Source organism: Eutrigla gurnardus (assembly GCF_963514095.1).
Source record: "Eutrigla gurnardus genome assembly, chromosome: 9".
NCBI lineage: Eukaryota > Metazoa > Chordata > Actinopteri > Perciformes > Triglidae > Eutrigla > Eutrigla gurnardus.
Genome location: NC_139923.1, coordinates 25,226,580 through 25,243,978, shown reverse-complemented (window position 1 = coordinate 25,243,978; position 17,399 = coordinate 25,226,580). Strand labels below are relative to the sequence as shown.

Here is a 17,399-nt window from a genome sequence, read left to right as displayed (position 1 = left end):
TAAAGTTAGAAAGGAAACACTCCACCGGTTGATGGTGTTAACGCAGTGTTTCTGCCGCTAAGCTGCATCCTCTGGGCGTGCTTTTAAAATAAAGCTGCACCTGCTGCACAAAGTGCAGAAGAGGATGAGCTGCACATGAAGAGCAGGTGTTGCTCCTTAAAAAATGTTTTTAAAAAAACCTATAAATATGAGCTGGAATCAAAGTGGCAGCAACAGTGACAGGACGATGACCCACATCCAGGCTCCGATGGTGCATAAGTGAGCCCGAGGGCTCCGACAACCATCCAGCCGTCACGTAGCTTACCATGCAGCCGGGCTGAACCCCAAACCGATGGATCTCTGTGGAGCAGTGCTGCCCACTTTTATGCAATTTAATGAAAAGACTTTGCAGAAAAGTTGAAGGCAGGCTGCACTTTGGGGAACTCTTTCCGCTTTGGGGTTGAGGAGACTTTTTTTTTCCTCCTGAGATCAATTATTTCCTCGGCACAAAACTTGAGAGCAAGTCCAGACTCTGGAGAGACTCCTAGAGCATCCAAGCACACTGCTGGAAAACACAGCGATGCTGGGAAGGTGGCTGCAGGAATGTAACACAGGAGGAAAGAAAACACCAAAAAAAACATAGGAATGCAACAGTGGTGTCCAAGTTTCTGTTTCATCCCTCTGCTGATGAATCCCTGCCTGCTCGTGTTAATGGACCAGCGTTGCCGCCGCTGGTGCACCGAAACGCGGCCACATGATGGATGGAGAAGCCTCGTTTATGCCCGTGTGCAGAATAAACAGCGGCGACGTCACTTACACGGAGCTTCTCCGTCACTCATTCAAACAAGGTACCTGTCATCGTAGCAGAAATCGGCGCCCAGAGTGTTGACGTACAGGACCAGAGCCACGGCGCCGCACAGCAATTCTGCAAACATTTCTCTGCCTCGCACACACGCGGGAAAAATAAAATAAAAATATATTTTAAAAAATAAATAAAAAAGAATGCAAAAGACGAGAGAGAGAGGAGCCCTATTCCCGTCTCAGTCCCCACGTCTTTGTCAAGACGCCTCTGCGAGAACAAGTCCGCTTCTTCTTCCCCCCCATCATCATCATCATCATCATCATCATCCTCGAGGAAGTGCACAAAGTGGATAATCCATAGGCGGCTTTCTCTCTAACCCATGTTGTCGTGGGCGCGAGACGGAGCTGCTCGTCCCGGCGGCGAGTTGAGCACGAAAGAAAAAAAAAAACGCGAGCGGCGTTTACGGGGAATCAGTGACAGCGAGCACCAGCACGCCTTCCCGACTCTGGAGGAGGATCAGCGCTCTGATGCTGCTCAGCGGCCGCTGCTGCTGGATCAACGTCGGCGAGGCGACGCCGCGTTCAAGTCGGCCACGCTGGCGCCCGCAACTTCCGGTTCAACTTTCAAAATAAAGCTATACCAGCAAAATTAGTTCAATTAAATCAAATTAAATATAACGTGAAGTTGTTTTAAAGTTGTAGGCTATAACAGAAATACCATGCTACCCAACAGAAACTTTAAAAAAAAATAAAAAAAAGTATGATTTATGACTGGACATAATCCAGCCATGTGTACGTGAATGCATCACGTTGTCCCACATTTTAAGTCCTCCATCCGTTTCTGCATTATCTAATTTTGACATTTCACGTGTTATTTGCTCACATAAACACAGCAATTTGCAAACACACATTGAATAGTATGCATACAGTATATGAAGAATATATAAATAAACGTATTTATATTTCAACAACACTCTACACGTTTGTGTTTTTCTATTGCCGGACTCTCGTGCTTTTATACTGAAAATAATCTGATTCACTTCCGCTCCCGCTCTCGGTGTCTTTGGTTGGTTGACGCTGTCGTGATCCAAACGCATGTGGTTTGAGAGATTTTGGGCGCATGCGCACCGGCCCAACCTCCGGGATGTGGATAGATCTACTGATGCTGAGACCCGCTGGTAAGGGTCGTTTACTACCACTAACAGTTGTCCATAACGATGAGGTGGTCCTCCGAGTGACGTTCAGGGACATCTAGGAATGATTCACGTGGGTATTACGAATGTCTGGAGTAGAATCATGAATGTTTTATTTAGTTTAATTATCTATGCCACCTTAATGAGTGGAATATTATTCCCATCATAGTGGTCACTCCCCTCAACTACAGTATAGAGTACATTATTGTATGTAACCACTTATCCCTTATTATGATGATTATTATATTGTATTTTAAATTGAACCCCGAGGCTACAGCAACAGCATTGCAATCACGTGTGTTGTGATCTGAGTGAATCAAACCACTTTTATTCTAAAGCTGATCTGGCTTTAATAAACCAAACATAAATGATAACAGCTGCAGAAAACAGCAGCTATGAAAAGACCATTGTACGTTTGGCTTCTGTTAAAAAAAAAAATTAAAAAAAAGATGGAAGATTCAACATTGTCTATTTGAAGTGACTTTATAGTCGGCTTTTAGTAGAAAACCACAGTTTTGGGAGCGGGTTTCTGTCAGCCCACTGACTAGATTCTGACCACTTTGATAAAAAAGAAGTCTGGTAAAACATGGAAAAACATATTTTCCTTTCATTGATGTGGAGAATATGTGACATGTTCATCACACTGGCAAGTAAACGTCTCGTCAGTGTCATTCCAGTAATTGCCTTCTGCTTTAGGGTTGAGCAGGCTTAAAAAATGAGTAGCTGGCCGCACAGTGACCAGTAGAGGGCTCACAGTGCATGATGTCTGCAAGGAGGCACTTCAGTCTGCTGTACTACATACATTGTCCTTTAATAAAAATGATAATCCATAGAGTAAATAATAAAAATTACTGTTTTTTTTTTTATTTTCCATGATATGTAGCTCCATTGTCTGTTATTAGCCCCATTCAACTTTTCTAGATTGCATCCTGTATCCTGAATTTCAGGATGAACAACATGTTTTAAATTCCAAAAAATAACAATACACAACATATTTTAATCAAAGTCTTCCATTGTTCACAACTTTTGCATAATATTAAGAAGTGAGAGACCAGCAGCAAAGGAGAGAGAGAAAAAATAATTGTCAAAGTGCTCCACGGACAAAGCATGCGGTCTGGCCGACTGCATATTGATTCAGGGCTGTTTGAATAGACAGACCCCATCTGTCGGAGCAGACTTCAATGCAGCCTTTCACAGGACGGCAGCAGGACACTACCATGTAGCAACTTTCAGGAATTAATTACACTGATTATTTGCTTCTGGACTACAACTGTGGACTATTAAATACCCAAACACGAATGATCCGACCTTGTGTTCCTGTGCAGTTCAAAGCATTTACATGTGTTACACTGTCTCCCTGTTTAAAGCTTCAAGGAGTACATTTACTCTAGTAATGTACCTGAGTGCATTTCTGAGGTTGTACTTTAGTATTTTCATGTATACTTCTACTCTTATACATTTCTGAGGGAAATACTGTACTTTGCAAGCTGAAACTATTTCTTTGAATGACAAGTAGACGGACAGAAACCTGCCAACTGATAAGTAATTGACAATTAATTGATAATTTAAGTCATTTTTCACGCAAAAATGCCAAACATTCCCTCGTTCCAGCTCATCATTTGGAACAAAGTCCATATCTTTCTGTTTTGCGCTTTAGTTTTACATTTTTTTTCATGATTTTGATGAACATAATTAAGAATGGAAACAATCCGTAGTGGCAGCCCTATTCTTTAGATATTTTATACAAAACATGTGGAGCAGTGGTGGACGACGTATTCAGACACTTTCCTAAACTAAAAAAAAAAAAAAAATACCACATGCACCTGCAATGAACATATGTCATAATAAAACAATGAATTAGTATAGAAGTACTGGATACCTAAAAGTGGCCTTTGTGACTCTTATATTATTTTATATTATCTCATTTAATTATTTATACTGATGAATTTGCAGCGATGTTGTCCAATCAATAGTCTTCTTCCTAGAAGTCTTCACTTTACCGTCATTTGAAATTCTGAAGAGCAGAACATCCTGATTTCAGAAGCTAGAACTGTGAAATGTTGACTGAAAAATGTATTAAACTTATGACTCAGTGAATTTATTTAGATTTATTTTATGTCAATCAACTAATTGATGAATCAGCTAATCGTTTCATCATCATTTCATGAGCTCATCATATGTTATGTAAAGTCGTAATCTGCTTTGAAATAAATTAAGTGGAGTGAAAAGTAGAATATTTCTTCATTATGGGAGTCAATAAAGTGTCAATAATCAAGGCAATAACATAATACAACAAATATATAAAATAATAAAACCCTCACATGGCCATTTCTGCTGCATGACGATACTTGATATTTTGCATGGAATATCCATAAGCATATACTTTTACCTAAAAACACAATCTGAATACTTCTTCCACCACCGACCTCTGGATCCTCACATGTTCTCTGTTAAGTATTTATTTTAGAGTCTAATTTACCGTTAAAAGTATGTATATTGGAGCTTCTGTGCAGGGAACCGGGGCGACTGTGCATGATAAAGATAAGCTAAGATAAGTTCTCGGCTTCACACATGTAGGGTGTCCACCAAAGTGAAAACACGTGTACGTGTGTGGGTGAAGGAGGCAGACGACGGGGGGTCGGGGGGGCTTCGAGCCTGATGTGTGTGACAGAGGAAGACCTCCCTGAACGTCGGACGGTTTGAAAGAATTACAGGGACACTGCTCTGGCTGTTAGATAATTACAGGTTCAGACCCACGTCTGAGGGCCAAATCACTTCTGCATGGGAAAAAAAAAAAACGAAGAAGAAAGTGTGGTGAAACAGAAAGTGATGCTTAACGCAGGCTCTCTTAAGTACGGCTTCGCACGAAGCCAAGAGGCTTAAATGGACTTTGTGGCTGTTTTGGTGGGACTGACGTATCGAGGGAAGATGTGACGTGTGATCCGGGGTCCCCAACCTGAAGCTACTGGAAAAAAAACACAAGCTCATTAGTGTGAGGCTCCAATATTCATCAGCTTACTCAGCAGCGAACTATCGTTGTAAATTACTTTTCCCTTCAGAGCCGATGGAGCCTCGGAGAGAGCGGAGGTGGAAGAAGCAAGTCCGTCAAACGGGACGCGGTGGCGTTTCCATTAATATCATTTGTCTCTTCCTCATTAGATAGTCAGCTTGTCTTATTCAGAGGCAGGTCCATTAACAGCGTGGGGACGTTTGATGGACCAGCTAATAAAGGCAGGTCTTGTGAGATTCAAACTGCCTGGTGGTGATATCCGGATCAACGTATCACATCTCAGCGTCGGCGACGGAGCGTAGAGGAGTAAACCTTCCAATTTGAAAAAGCAATTAAATCCTGAGATGAAGAGAATCAACTGGATAATCGAAGCAGCCCAACTGCATGATTTGGGCTGACGTTCTTACTCAACTAACACTCATCACATGATAACAAAATAAAAGCACCACTTTTAAATCTTGTGTTTACCAGAGCGGTCATAAGTTGATTGGAAATACATGAAAAACATCTCGAACCTTTCTAAATCAGTGATAAACAGCCCGAGGTTTTTAGGCTGCACTACTTTTTCTCTCTCTTCAGTCACCTCCACCATCTTAGGAGTCCATCAGCACCGCCCGGGCCTCGCTTTGAACCCTGATGCCCCCCCGCAGCGGCAACCACGCCGCTGTCTCTCTCGCAAGTCTAAGCAGAGAGGGAAAGTCTTGATCTTCGGCGTGGAAGGGAACCAACGCTGTCTTTTCTATTTTAAGTCATGAGTTCTGAGGCGGATTCTTGTTATTTGCCAAAATGAAAGCAAGCTGGAGTGAGTAAGTTGTTGGATGAATTACTTTGATTTTTTTTTTTTTTTTTTTACCCACACATCACCCGCCACCTCAACTGATAAGTAGGAGAGAATTCAGCATATATTTGCACTGTTAACCGTTCGTGTGCAACATGGAGGGAAGCATCGGCGCACACTTTTCACAGCAGAAATGGTTAAACGGCACGAGGGAGGGGTGATTATTCATGGCACGGAGACAGAATGAAGGAGAACAATAAAAACTTGCCTGCAAGAACAGAAAAAAAACAAGGAATCGTCTACAAAAAAAAACGAGTTTCCATGGCGCGTTTCAACACGCTGTATGAAGCCTGTTATATTAAATCAGTTATTTCCAACTCTTTTTGATGAAGCACCAAATTCTCGGCGGGAGGAAAATGCCAACACAGCAGCAGCAGCAGCAGCAGCAGTGCTATAAATGACAACAATAGATCTCGGAGTAAAGTTAAGGCCGGTGGCGCGGCCAAGAACTCCCATCTGTTTATGCTATACAGACGTAGGCATTGTCAGAGGAATGCTGTGGCTTTCTTCAGAATGCTATTTTCCCCCGATAAAACACCAGAGGAGAGGGTATAACGTCAACTGATCAGGAGGCGTGCTCTCCCACAAGTGTATGGATTATATACCAGCCGCACGCCGCCCCGCCTCCTTTTCAGCTCGGTCACCAGCCACGGGGAGCACTCGTACTCATCTGCATAATGAAATTACCCGGAGCAAGGTCTTTCCACGGATGAATCAACGTCTCCACCCCAGAGACAAATCGTTGAAACCCCTGTTATTCCTAACCTCTGCCTCTGTAACCTTCCAAAACCCCACCGCACATTAGAGCCGGATCCTTCAGCAACCTTTTAAAAGCAACACAGAGGACGCTTCTCGCAGAGCAAAATCACCCTCTGCTGCACTAAGCCTTTGTTTTCCCCCCTTCAGCGTATCCTCCAGATATGGAGAATGCATGATGATTTTCTTGGAAGGTATACACTTCTCACTCGTACCCTAAGAGCCAATAAAACGCTGCCTTGGTCCATGAATGACTGGAATAAAACACGCCGCTTGTTAAAACACGAGTGATACAGGAATATTTCAAGTTCCACACGAAATAAAAGTAGTTGATGATTATCTGTTAAAAGCGGGTCTTGATCCGAAGCAACAACCTGCGACATAAATGATCATTTTAATGAGACCCGCCGGAGTGCTTGAGCTTCGCCAGCTCGTCTCTTTCTCCCCGTAAATATGTGCCACGAGAGGATGTTTACAGCTGTTTTAATGAAGACACAGCTCCCTGAATGTGTCCCACTCACAACGGGTGCAGAAAACAGGTTGTGTGTGATGCACACACACACAATAACCAGCGTGTCTTCGATGTTTTTTCGATGCGTAACATTTGGCCCCCCTCTGATGAGAACCGCAGCCGATCCGGGGTTAATGTGTTCTGCAGAGGCGAGCCGAGCCGAGGGGATCCTTTAAACGTCAGGAACCGGGTCTCCTCCTGCCTGCTCCTCCTCCTCCAGCTCCTCTGGTAAGTGCACACCAGCGGAGGGCTAACTGCGAGCGAAAGGTCTTGTTGATGTTAAGGAATTGTGTATTTTTTGATGTCATGTCCTGAGACAGACTAAGACAGAATTACACGGTCGCCGGTCATGAGTCTCTTGGCTCGGCTGCAGTTTGGCAGGAGTTTGAAGGAAGCGGCGTTTTCTTGCAGATGACATCGATCGACAACCAGAGGAAGGGAATAAGGGAACATGTTCATGAATTACCAGCTACTAAAAGTACAACCAAGAAAAACAAAACAGATTTAGATTTTTTTATAGCAGACATTTTGACATGTCAACAATGAATTATTGCATTGTTTACACATGTGCTTTTCATAGTTTGACACATTAAAGTGTCTTCTTTGAGAAAGACCAGATTTTTTCCATTTTTTATATAAGAATAAAATTCACCAATAACAAGTCAAAGTTCTGAGAAGAGCTGTTATGAGTCAAATTAAGCAAAAACACTTGTGTGGGTTCACCACAGCTCTACGGAGGGTTTTTTTTAGCATCTTTCAGCTCATTGTTTTGATTTATTTTACCTTTTTTTTACCCTCAACTTCGCTCTTTTGGTTTTCTCTCGAAGCTCCTGTAGCGTTGTCTTTCATTCATGGCTACTAGCGTACGCTACCTGTTCAGCACCGTTAGCATCTAGCTGGTAAACAAAGCAGCTAATGAGCCATTTTGTTCCCTCTGGAGTTGGTGGAGACCAAAAACAGAGCTAAAATTAGACCAGAAACAAAACTCCAAACGTTTGCCATATCCACTGAAAAATTGATAATAATGGGATTTTCCCACAATCCAAAGTGACCAAAAAAACAAATCTGTTATTGTAGGTTTAAGTGTTCAACGGAGCCACTTCAGTAGCACCACACATGCAGCTAATGTTACGTTGAACACCAATAACTCTCTGATGTTTAGTCAAAATCCCTTCAGTGGCTCGGAGGAACAGCGGGACGGACTGAGAGCCTTCCCTAATCTCTGCATGAACAACGATAAGATTCTGTCAAACATCAATTTACATGATTTCCTGGAAGACGTTTCTGGCAAAAAAGTGGGTTACATTGTCTGTCGGATGCCAATTTTCGGTCATATCGATTTAGATATTTCTCCTGAACGTCGTTAGCATTAGGAAACCGGCTTCGGCTGCAGGCTTTCACACATAAAACCCAAAATCAAATGTGAAGCTCCCAGTGTGGACCCGTGGTGCACCGTGCCTCGGCAATAACTCCTCCGTCGGTGCACTCCTCCGCTGTAAACATGCTGTTTGATTTATAGTGGGGGTGAGCACACAGCCGAGAGTGACTAGTCACTGAATGCTAATGTGCCAAAGCTAAGCCTTGCATACAAATGTTCTTCCCCTTCTTCTCCCACTATTTCTCTTTCCTGGCCTTTTTTCTCTTTTGGCGAACCCTCTCCTGATCTCCCTGTCGCTCTGCCTCGCTTCCCCGCTCCCTCTTCGGAGACGACAACGCCGTTGACAAATTGTAGCTGGGCCGCTCTCGTTGCTTTTCTACGAAGCGGAATCGCTTCGGTGGTGAAGACAACAGGCAAGCGGGGGGAAAGCAAGTGGCTCCAAACTTTTCCTTTTGTTCGCCTTTCTTTTTTCCCCCTCTCAGCTCCAGCAGTGTTCAGAGCCAGATATATTCACATGGTTGAAGTGGAACCACACACCATGGGATTTCTGACCGGATTGATGCGGAGGAGACGCACAGTAAACTCTAACAAAACTGCACTTAGGCTGTAATTTACCCATGTAATGTGGTTGGAGGGGATTATGTGTTATTAGACATCAGAGTAAACCGACATCATTTACACTGGTAATAATGTCATTAGATGAATGGCAGAACAGAGACGAGAGAAACAGAAACAAACAAGCGGGATGAAGCACATCAAGCAGAAACGGTTAAAAAATCAGCCGTTTTCCTACTTCATAAGGTTCACGTGTCGAAGATTTAATTCAAGGATTTAGAGACATATTGCAACGATTTTGTCCTTTTTCTTTGGCATGAATGTACATTATCTAAGTAATGCACACCACTCAGGGCCCCGATCAAATATAACACCCTCTAATACCATTTCAGCTTGTTCACAGATGAAAAGTGCCAGATTCGACTGAATGGAAGTGACACGTGACGGCGTGCTCCACGAGCGCCATCGTGGACCGCGATGACAGATCTCAGTCACAGCAGAGCTGAGCTGGGCTGCTATGAAAATGTGACCACTGCAACGTGAAAGTCCCAAAAATGGTGCATGCGTTCATTTGTAAAAACTATCAAATCTTATCTGACGAGTCTGGCCTCAATGCTTTTTTTGTGTCTGTTTTTTTGTATCACGAGCTGTGGACAACAGCTCTCGGGTTCAGCCATGTTTGCTGCTCACGGAGGAGATGACAGATCCCAAACAAAGCCTCCGAACGCCACAAGCAGCGTTGACATATTTTCCATCCAACAGTGGAATTGGATTTAAATGTTTCATGTGCAGTAACGTGCGAAACTCGTAGATTGGGAGACGATTTAATGTGATTCAGAACGTGTTTTTCAACTCAGTCCCTTGCTATTTTCGGTGCATTGCACAGCTCTAACTAAATGTTACAACAGGCTATTTTCCACCATCATAATTTCTGGGTTTCACTGAAAAAGAATGGGGGTGCAGCAGATGCTGATTTCCATTATTCCCACTGCCCACAAACTGGCAAGCAGTCCATCTCCAAGCCTAGTGTTTACAAATGAAAATCAGCTTTACATGTGTTCCCTGCAGCAGATATTAGACCGCACCGGTGCGATAAGTTATTGTTTATCAGGGCTGAATCAGTGACAGGCGGGTAAATTGTCGTAAAACTAGAGAACGCGTTTAAAAGTGCTGAGTCCGTCGTGCACAGACTGGGAGATAATAAGCAGAGGGGAAAAATGGTTCCAACTCCCATCTAAAATTACAGAGAGTGCTCTGATGCGGCAGCTCTGCAGCCTCATATCACAAATAATGACCACAAGCGAAATCCCTCCGCACGCATAATGATGCCTTTTGTCCTCGTCTGCGCTTCGTGGGCGCCGCGATATTTCAAACTGTTTATATCGTCAACTAGGATTACTCAGGATTCCACCACACTGCCCTGTGATATAGGATACAGTGTCACTGACGCTCTAATGGGCCCTTTAATCTGCACATCCTTTCAGCGGTGCAGCCGGGCGCGGCAGACACGGGCGGGGACAGATGTGGACGATGTCGAGGAAAATATTTTGACTGGCGATACACAGCGGTTTGATGGTGTTTGGACGTTTTTCTGCAACGTTTCATTTTCGGGGGCGGGGAGATTGTGTTTGTTGAGTTTACTTTCTGTCTGGGGCATCTGGAAGCGATTCAAGGAAGAATTTAAGCTTTTTTTTATGTCCTGAGATCAACCAGGTTTCAGTTCCTTTTATTCAATTTTATGTTCAATAAAGTTCACAATTTGCACACACACACATACAAACATCACCCTGCAACTATTTTTTTTAAAAGGTTACATTCCATGCAAACGATATCAACGTGCACCCAGAATGCACATAACGTGATAGTGAGTTGCCCGCTGAGGTAACATCGGGGAATTTCCCACGGGGACTTTCCCCCTCAGATGGACTGAACCAACCGTCTTCAACTGTAAGTGGATTTTAATTTTTATTATAAACCGCTGGAAAGTTTCTGATCTTTCGTCCAGCAGCGTAGAGACACAAGAGCACAGATGGGACAATGTCCGTAACGGTTTCAACAGATCCAGGTCAGGACGAAACTTACTGCCTTTTGATCAATGAAGTTGCAAGCTTTAGACGGTTCTGTATCATTTGTAGAGGCTTTGCTGGAGCGATGCACCTGCTAATCACTTAAAGGTTCTATATATGGGATTCACGGCATTAAGCTATTTGAAATGTAAAGATGTACTTAAGTAATGTCTGAGCAGAGAATAGGTCTCTCTACCATGCAGGACATGTGGGCCGACCCATGGCATCGTCCTGGAAACATAGCGGCCACCTTCTGCTACCCTCTCAGGTAAACACCGTTAGCTGCTTCCCACCGACTCAGCCGGCTCCAGGTGGAGGCAATAGATATGCTCCGAATTCACCTTCAAGAATGAAGAGTGACATCTTTTATGACTTAATATCATTTCCACATTTCTCCTCAATACTGGAAGCCGTGCAAACAGCTCCAACAAGACCTGCGGTGTTGTGTTAACTGATCATATTTCATTTCTTGGATCGACTACTATCCTCCAAACAAATGCACCCACAATTGCTCACAATGCATTAACGATCCGTTGTGTTTATATTGGGTGTGTGTGTCCTTTGTACATTTCCAAGCCGTAGGACTATCTCATCTTATCTCTTCTCATCTTAAAAACGCTGATGATGTCAGTAGGATTTAATGAAAGTTTTGTTGCATTATGGGAATTGTGGGATCCAACATTTTTTGGAGCTCGGCGAAAAGCCAGGATGTCTCGGCCTCAGCTGCTATTATTTTTCCGTCCCAACGTTGAGCAAGTGTAATAATAAAACGTTGGAGGAGGCTACCGCTTTAACATTAACATGTTTTCTGAACTACAAGATCAGACAGACAATCACATTCTCTCAGTGTTTCCGAGAGCTACCCCCAGAGTCTGTGATGATTTAGAGTTCTAACAAAGGTCACCATGGCGACAAACGCAACCTAAACCATTAAGCCAAAAAGCAGACACGTCTGACTAGATTGAACTATCCTCACACGTATTGGTTCTCATTTAGTGTAACCTGCCCTTTAAAGATAGATTGTAAATTGGCAAGTTTGCTGTAGAAGTCTGAGTGATGCTAATTCATCACTGGGATTGTTGCTGTGAATACTAACGGCAGGCTGTGAATTCCAGAGTTTGCATGCGTGGAAGCATTATCAGGTTAATGATGATGATGATGATGATGATGATGATGATGATAATGATGATCAATGGGTGGATCAGCCATGAATTTTTCATCGATAATTGTACAACAAATCATCCAAGAAATATTTCCGTTCTTGCTGCAATTATTTGGAGCAGGTTACGCAAAGTTCAGGTTAACAAATTGTTTTCATGATAGGAGGAAAAATAATAAATAAACTTTAATGAAATAAAACTGAATGTTTTTCCAACGTCAAAATGTGGACACTCTGTTTTTCGGCATTTTGTAATGGTTTTGGTTTGACCCCTAAACTCTAATTAAAATGAGATGTTGATGATAATTAAATAAATGAAAGTAAAACAATAATATGGTGTAACCTTCCATAGAGTGAAATGTCGTACTTTGCCATCAGTGGGAAAAAAATAATAATCGGTGTCAAAATATGCAACAAGTGCTGAAACACTAACAAAATGCTTGTAGCTAGCTTAACATTAGATTTCATCATGTCAAGGGATTCATTTAGCCTCCAATCTCTATGGAGCTATCTGAGTTAGCTGTTCGCGAGCTAATGTGAGCTATATGTTTGCAAGTTGCTGTAGTAAGCAAATACCCTTTCAAACATAATATTGCATAGCTTTGTGACACGATGATACAATGTTGCTTTAGCGTGACAGAAATATAGTTTATATAACAAGTGTAACAAAATGTTTGCTGGACACGCAACCTTAAGGTGTATTCGCCAAAACAAAGCAAACCTTTGATGTTAATGACATGAATGATGCTAATGCATGAATTAGGCGAATCGAGGACAGACCTAACAAACCATGACTTTGGACTTTTTACAAATGTCATCATTATGTAGGCATTTTGGAATCCTTTTTTTAATCCGTTGATTGCAATTAAATCACAGAAAATTGTTGTGCCGGGATCAAATCGCTCTAGTAAACCAGCCGATGTGTGGTGAAATTCAGTGAATACAGCTCAGTGGAATTAGAAGTATTGACCCTGTTGGTAGTGTATCCTGCCAAGTAGCAGCTAATAGTCATTTTCTGTTGTTAACTAGTGACAAAGAAGCCCCTTTACACAATCTAAAAGTCTCCTGTATGGTCGGGCTCATGTAGGTGCCTCAAGCAAGTGCTTCCCCTGGACTTTATGTTCCTCTGACAGCTGTGGTTGCTGTCCTGGGCTTGCCACTCAGTCTGAGCCTTATGCTCTAAAAAAGCCATTTTCACACTCAGCATGCAATAACGCTACAAGAACCAAGCACAAAGAAGTCATTCTAGTTCCCCCCTTTTTTTTTTCCTGGAACGAAGAGGGGTAATGAACTTCTTGTACAGTGAATACAAAGGCTTGCTATTTTGGAGGCGCTTCGGCCGGTCACAAATCAGGACACGGGGCCTCGCCTCAGGCTGTGTCCATAAGTGTGCAGCGTGTTGCGTTGCGTGCATAAAATTAGTTTGTTTTGGACCCATGACTCATCGCTTTGAAACCATGAGTGAATGTGCCATGTGCTAATATGACACGGAAACTTTTTATGTCCTTGGAGCAGGTAACTAATGTGTTTAAGATGCTCACGGCCTGTGGCGGCCAATAGGACTAATTTTCCACTCTATTTGTGCAACAAGTTCTCCACTTCCCATAAAGGCTTGTTTTTTGGGGGTTCCAGCAAACGTTGTCAAGCGCATCTCTTCCAATATTCAGAAAGTTTTCCTTTCTATCTGCATGTGGAGGCAGTGATGGAGTGTGTTACTACTGCCGGACGCACAAGGACATTGTTATTGTATATCTGCACGCTTTGCGTGACTATCAGAGAGTGGGCGAGCGCACACACAATCAACAGGATGTGACAATGCAATGCCCCAAATGGCCCCTTCTCTCTCTCTCTCTCTCCCTCTCTTTCTCGGCTTTAAACCAACATGCAAACATCTTGAAGCGTTTAATCTCATCAAGGCTTCTTTTTTTCCCCGTCTCTCTCTTCATGCAGCCGCTCTCCTTTAGAAGTGGTAGGCCGGCTGGACTCAACACACTCCACCCATATGCGCCATCCCAGAAAGTGTGGACCAAGGGCCTGTGAGAAAGCAATTAGCCTCTGGCTAAGTCCTTCTGATGATAAGGATGAGGGGGTTTGTCCACATGGAAGGTAGCAGAAAAACAGCACCTCCTGCAGGAGAGATTGAGAAAGGAGGAGAAAGCAAGAAAGCAGGCATATTGTTTTGGGCACTTGAATTAGGACTGCAGACAAGAAAGTGCTCCACAGTGGCACCGTAAAATTCACTCCAAACAACTGAAGCGAGGCTGTAGAATATGGCTGGATTTATTTCTCACTGAATTTGTAATCACTGCCAGAAGTGTTTCTTTTTCCCGCTCCCAGTGTCCCAGAGACTAGTTTAGGGACAGGCAATCAAATGAAGTCCCAGGCAGACCTGGAGGCGGACTCGTCGAAATGTGGAAGTGGCGGTTACCGAGCTCTCTCTCTCTCTCTCTCTCTCTCTCCTGTCCCACATGCTCACATTACAAAGCCACTGTTCATCCATAAATCTCCACCACGCAGCCATCTGGAGCACATCTTCACACTCTCCACACACAAAACCCCTCTCTCTCAGGCATTGACCTCACTCGCACAAGTCCCGCTTACGAGAGCCCGAGCATGATATCACCCCGGGTTTATCTCATTGTGCAAACATAGGCCTGTCTGTGCACACGCATTAGATGTTCTACATTATAAAATACAAGTAGCCTACAGTGCACACATGCGAGGCTCTACAGCCACTGCAGACAGCGAACCAGAAGGGAGGGGCAGCAGAAAGTGAGATGACTTAGGAGTGGAAAGCTCTGCAAAGCCAGGCATCACGTTTCCACTTTTCAAAGAAGAGCTCGACTCCGTAAGCTCAGCCCGACGCCGGGCCGTTGGGTTTGAGTAACTGGCAGTTCGGTGCGGAGTCAGGCAGGTGTTCGCTTACCTTCGTATCGAGAGCAATATTTCACATTGACGGCTCGCAGTTCGGTGTTTCATATTATTCATGAAAAGCAAACAGGTGCAGGTTCTGGCGATGCACCAGGAAGTAAGGAAGGAACACATGCAAGAATGTGAGACTGCTGCTCAAAAACAACGCCTCTGAACTGTCGTATAAATAAAACCGCTATCCAAGGTGAGAGCTTTTGGAGAAAGTGGAGCTGTGTTGACACATGAATGTCTAAAGGTGCCTGCAGTGGAACGGATGGACACGGGGACGCCGGACAAAAGATACAGGACACTTTCAGCTGGTCTCTGCAGTCTAAGATATGGAAAATAAGCGTTAAAGGATAATGGAATGGAGCAAATGTTACAACTGGGTAGTGTTTCGACCAGAATGTAAAAACGATCTGCAAACAAAGCCAACCTTCCGCAAATTTGTCAATATAAAGAATTAAAGCATGACATTTTGAGCAGTTTATGTCTTTAAATCAGCTTAATAATGATGGTAACCCACATTTTAAAGGGGATGTTCGCCCAAATTAGAAAAACAACTGTTTTTTTTTTATGTTTAAGAAATAGCTCCAATAAAATCTCTTAACAGCAAGGCGAGTAACAGGGAGTGAAAGATTAAAAATAAAAGAAAGCAAACACACATTCAGACAAAGTTCATTAAAAGCAAGCAACAGCTCAGCTCACATCTGACAGACAGGTGCAGCTCACCTCCTTTATTTATACATTATTATTATTATTATCATAACGGAGATATTGACGAACGAGACCAATGGCATGATGACTAAACGCAGATGCAAATGAATGTAAATGATATGCTAATACATGCCAGACAAAAAGATGCCTCCTGAAGTGAGATCTGATTTTAGAAGAAAGACGTCAGGATGCATCACTTCAAGTAGGAGGTCGTATCCCGCAGACAGAACCGCCACGGTGACATTTAAAGGACACTCGGAGAGCGACTGCAGTAAGTAGTGCCAATGGGTTTACAATGGCTGCTGTAATTACTGTAAATGTCATTTATTACATCTCCATTGTGTCCGTGTGTGTGTGTGTGTGTGCTGTTGAGTTCAAATGTGACATTTCATCCTTTTTACTCCGTGTTTGGTCTCCACCAACTCCAGGACAATATCTGGCTCTTTAGCTGCCAATTGCTCCACTATGCAGCGGTAGAAGTATTCAGATCCTTAACTTCCAAAAATACTGATACAGCAGTGTAGAAATACTCTGTTACAATTCAAAGTCCTGCATTAGAAACCTCACTTCAGTGTAGTTTAGCTTTAGCTAAGTAAAAATGCTTGTTTTGTCCCTGTGACTAAAATATTACATGCAACCCGATCTCAACGGAAGGTGAATAAGTAGAACGTAATTTCCAAGTGTCATTAAATGCCACGTGGCTCCCTTGTTTTGGGAAATAATGGATCATTTGACCTCTTAAATGTTGTTTAAATACGACCATGTGAGGAGTTTACAGTGGAAATTGATCGTTGGTGGAACTGCTGGAGCTCGCACATGATAATAAATTCAGTGAAAAGTAGTAATAATTGGTAGAAAACGTAGTAGAAATAAAGTTCTTAAGTACAGCAGTCGTACAGAAAGCTTTTAGTTAACTTTGTAGCTACATTTCCTTTTTATTTTTATCCATGCAGCTCTTTCACCATATGTAAGGGCAGATACTCATCAGCATGGAAGCAGACAGTAAATCAGACAGACAGCGCCGGTCCCTTGCATCTGAGACTACTGGATCCACTTACTGTCATTTAGACACTACGGCTAGAAGCTGGATATGTGGATGCACCATTACTGTCGAGCTCACAGGACACAGTTAAAGGAACATCTGTAATTCAGCTGTGTTTGAACAGTTTGCTGCGCTGTGCAAAGACGACCCTTGCTGTCAGGCTTCATTTCCGCTGGAGAAAGATACATCTATAGTAGTTGTGGTATCATAACATCCATCCAGAGAGAACGTACACACGCTAAATCAATAACAGCCCATTCGCGCAATATTCAAGACTTAAAGGGATGAAGTAAACACGAAGCTCTAAATTTTCTTCTCCGAGCGACCCTCGGTTTGTTGCCAAGAGACCCGATTCCCGAAGAAGAGGACTATTTGACGTGCAAACAATGCGGCAGACGGAGGAAGGACTTTAAATCAGAGGCCATGTGGGAGCCATCACCTCTCTGCGGCATTGCATCACTTCCACAGCTCGCCGTTCGTACTC

At 43.1% G+C, this 17,399-nt stretch overlaps 1 protein-coding gene across 1 annotated transcript in view; it reads right to left on the bottom strand.

Moving 5' to 3' along the window:
* tmtc2b (transmembrane O-mannosyltransferase targeting cadherins 2b) overlaps nucleotides 1–1,213 on the bottom strand; it is an 81,297-nt gene extending 80,084 nt beyond the window's left edge. The window contains exon 1 of the mRNA XM_084017775.1: nucleotides 832–1,213. Within this exon, the coding sequence (XP_083873901.1) occupies nucleotides 832–914 (83 nt within the window). The 5' untranslated portion in view covers nucleotides 915–1,213. The remainder of the gene's footprint in view (nucleotides 1–831) is intronic.
* Between the last annotated feature and the right edge of the window lie 16,186 nt (nucleotides 1,214–17,399).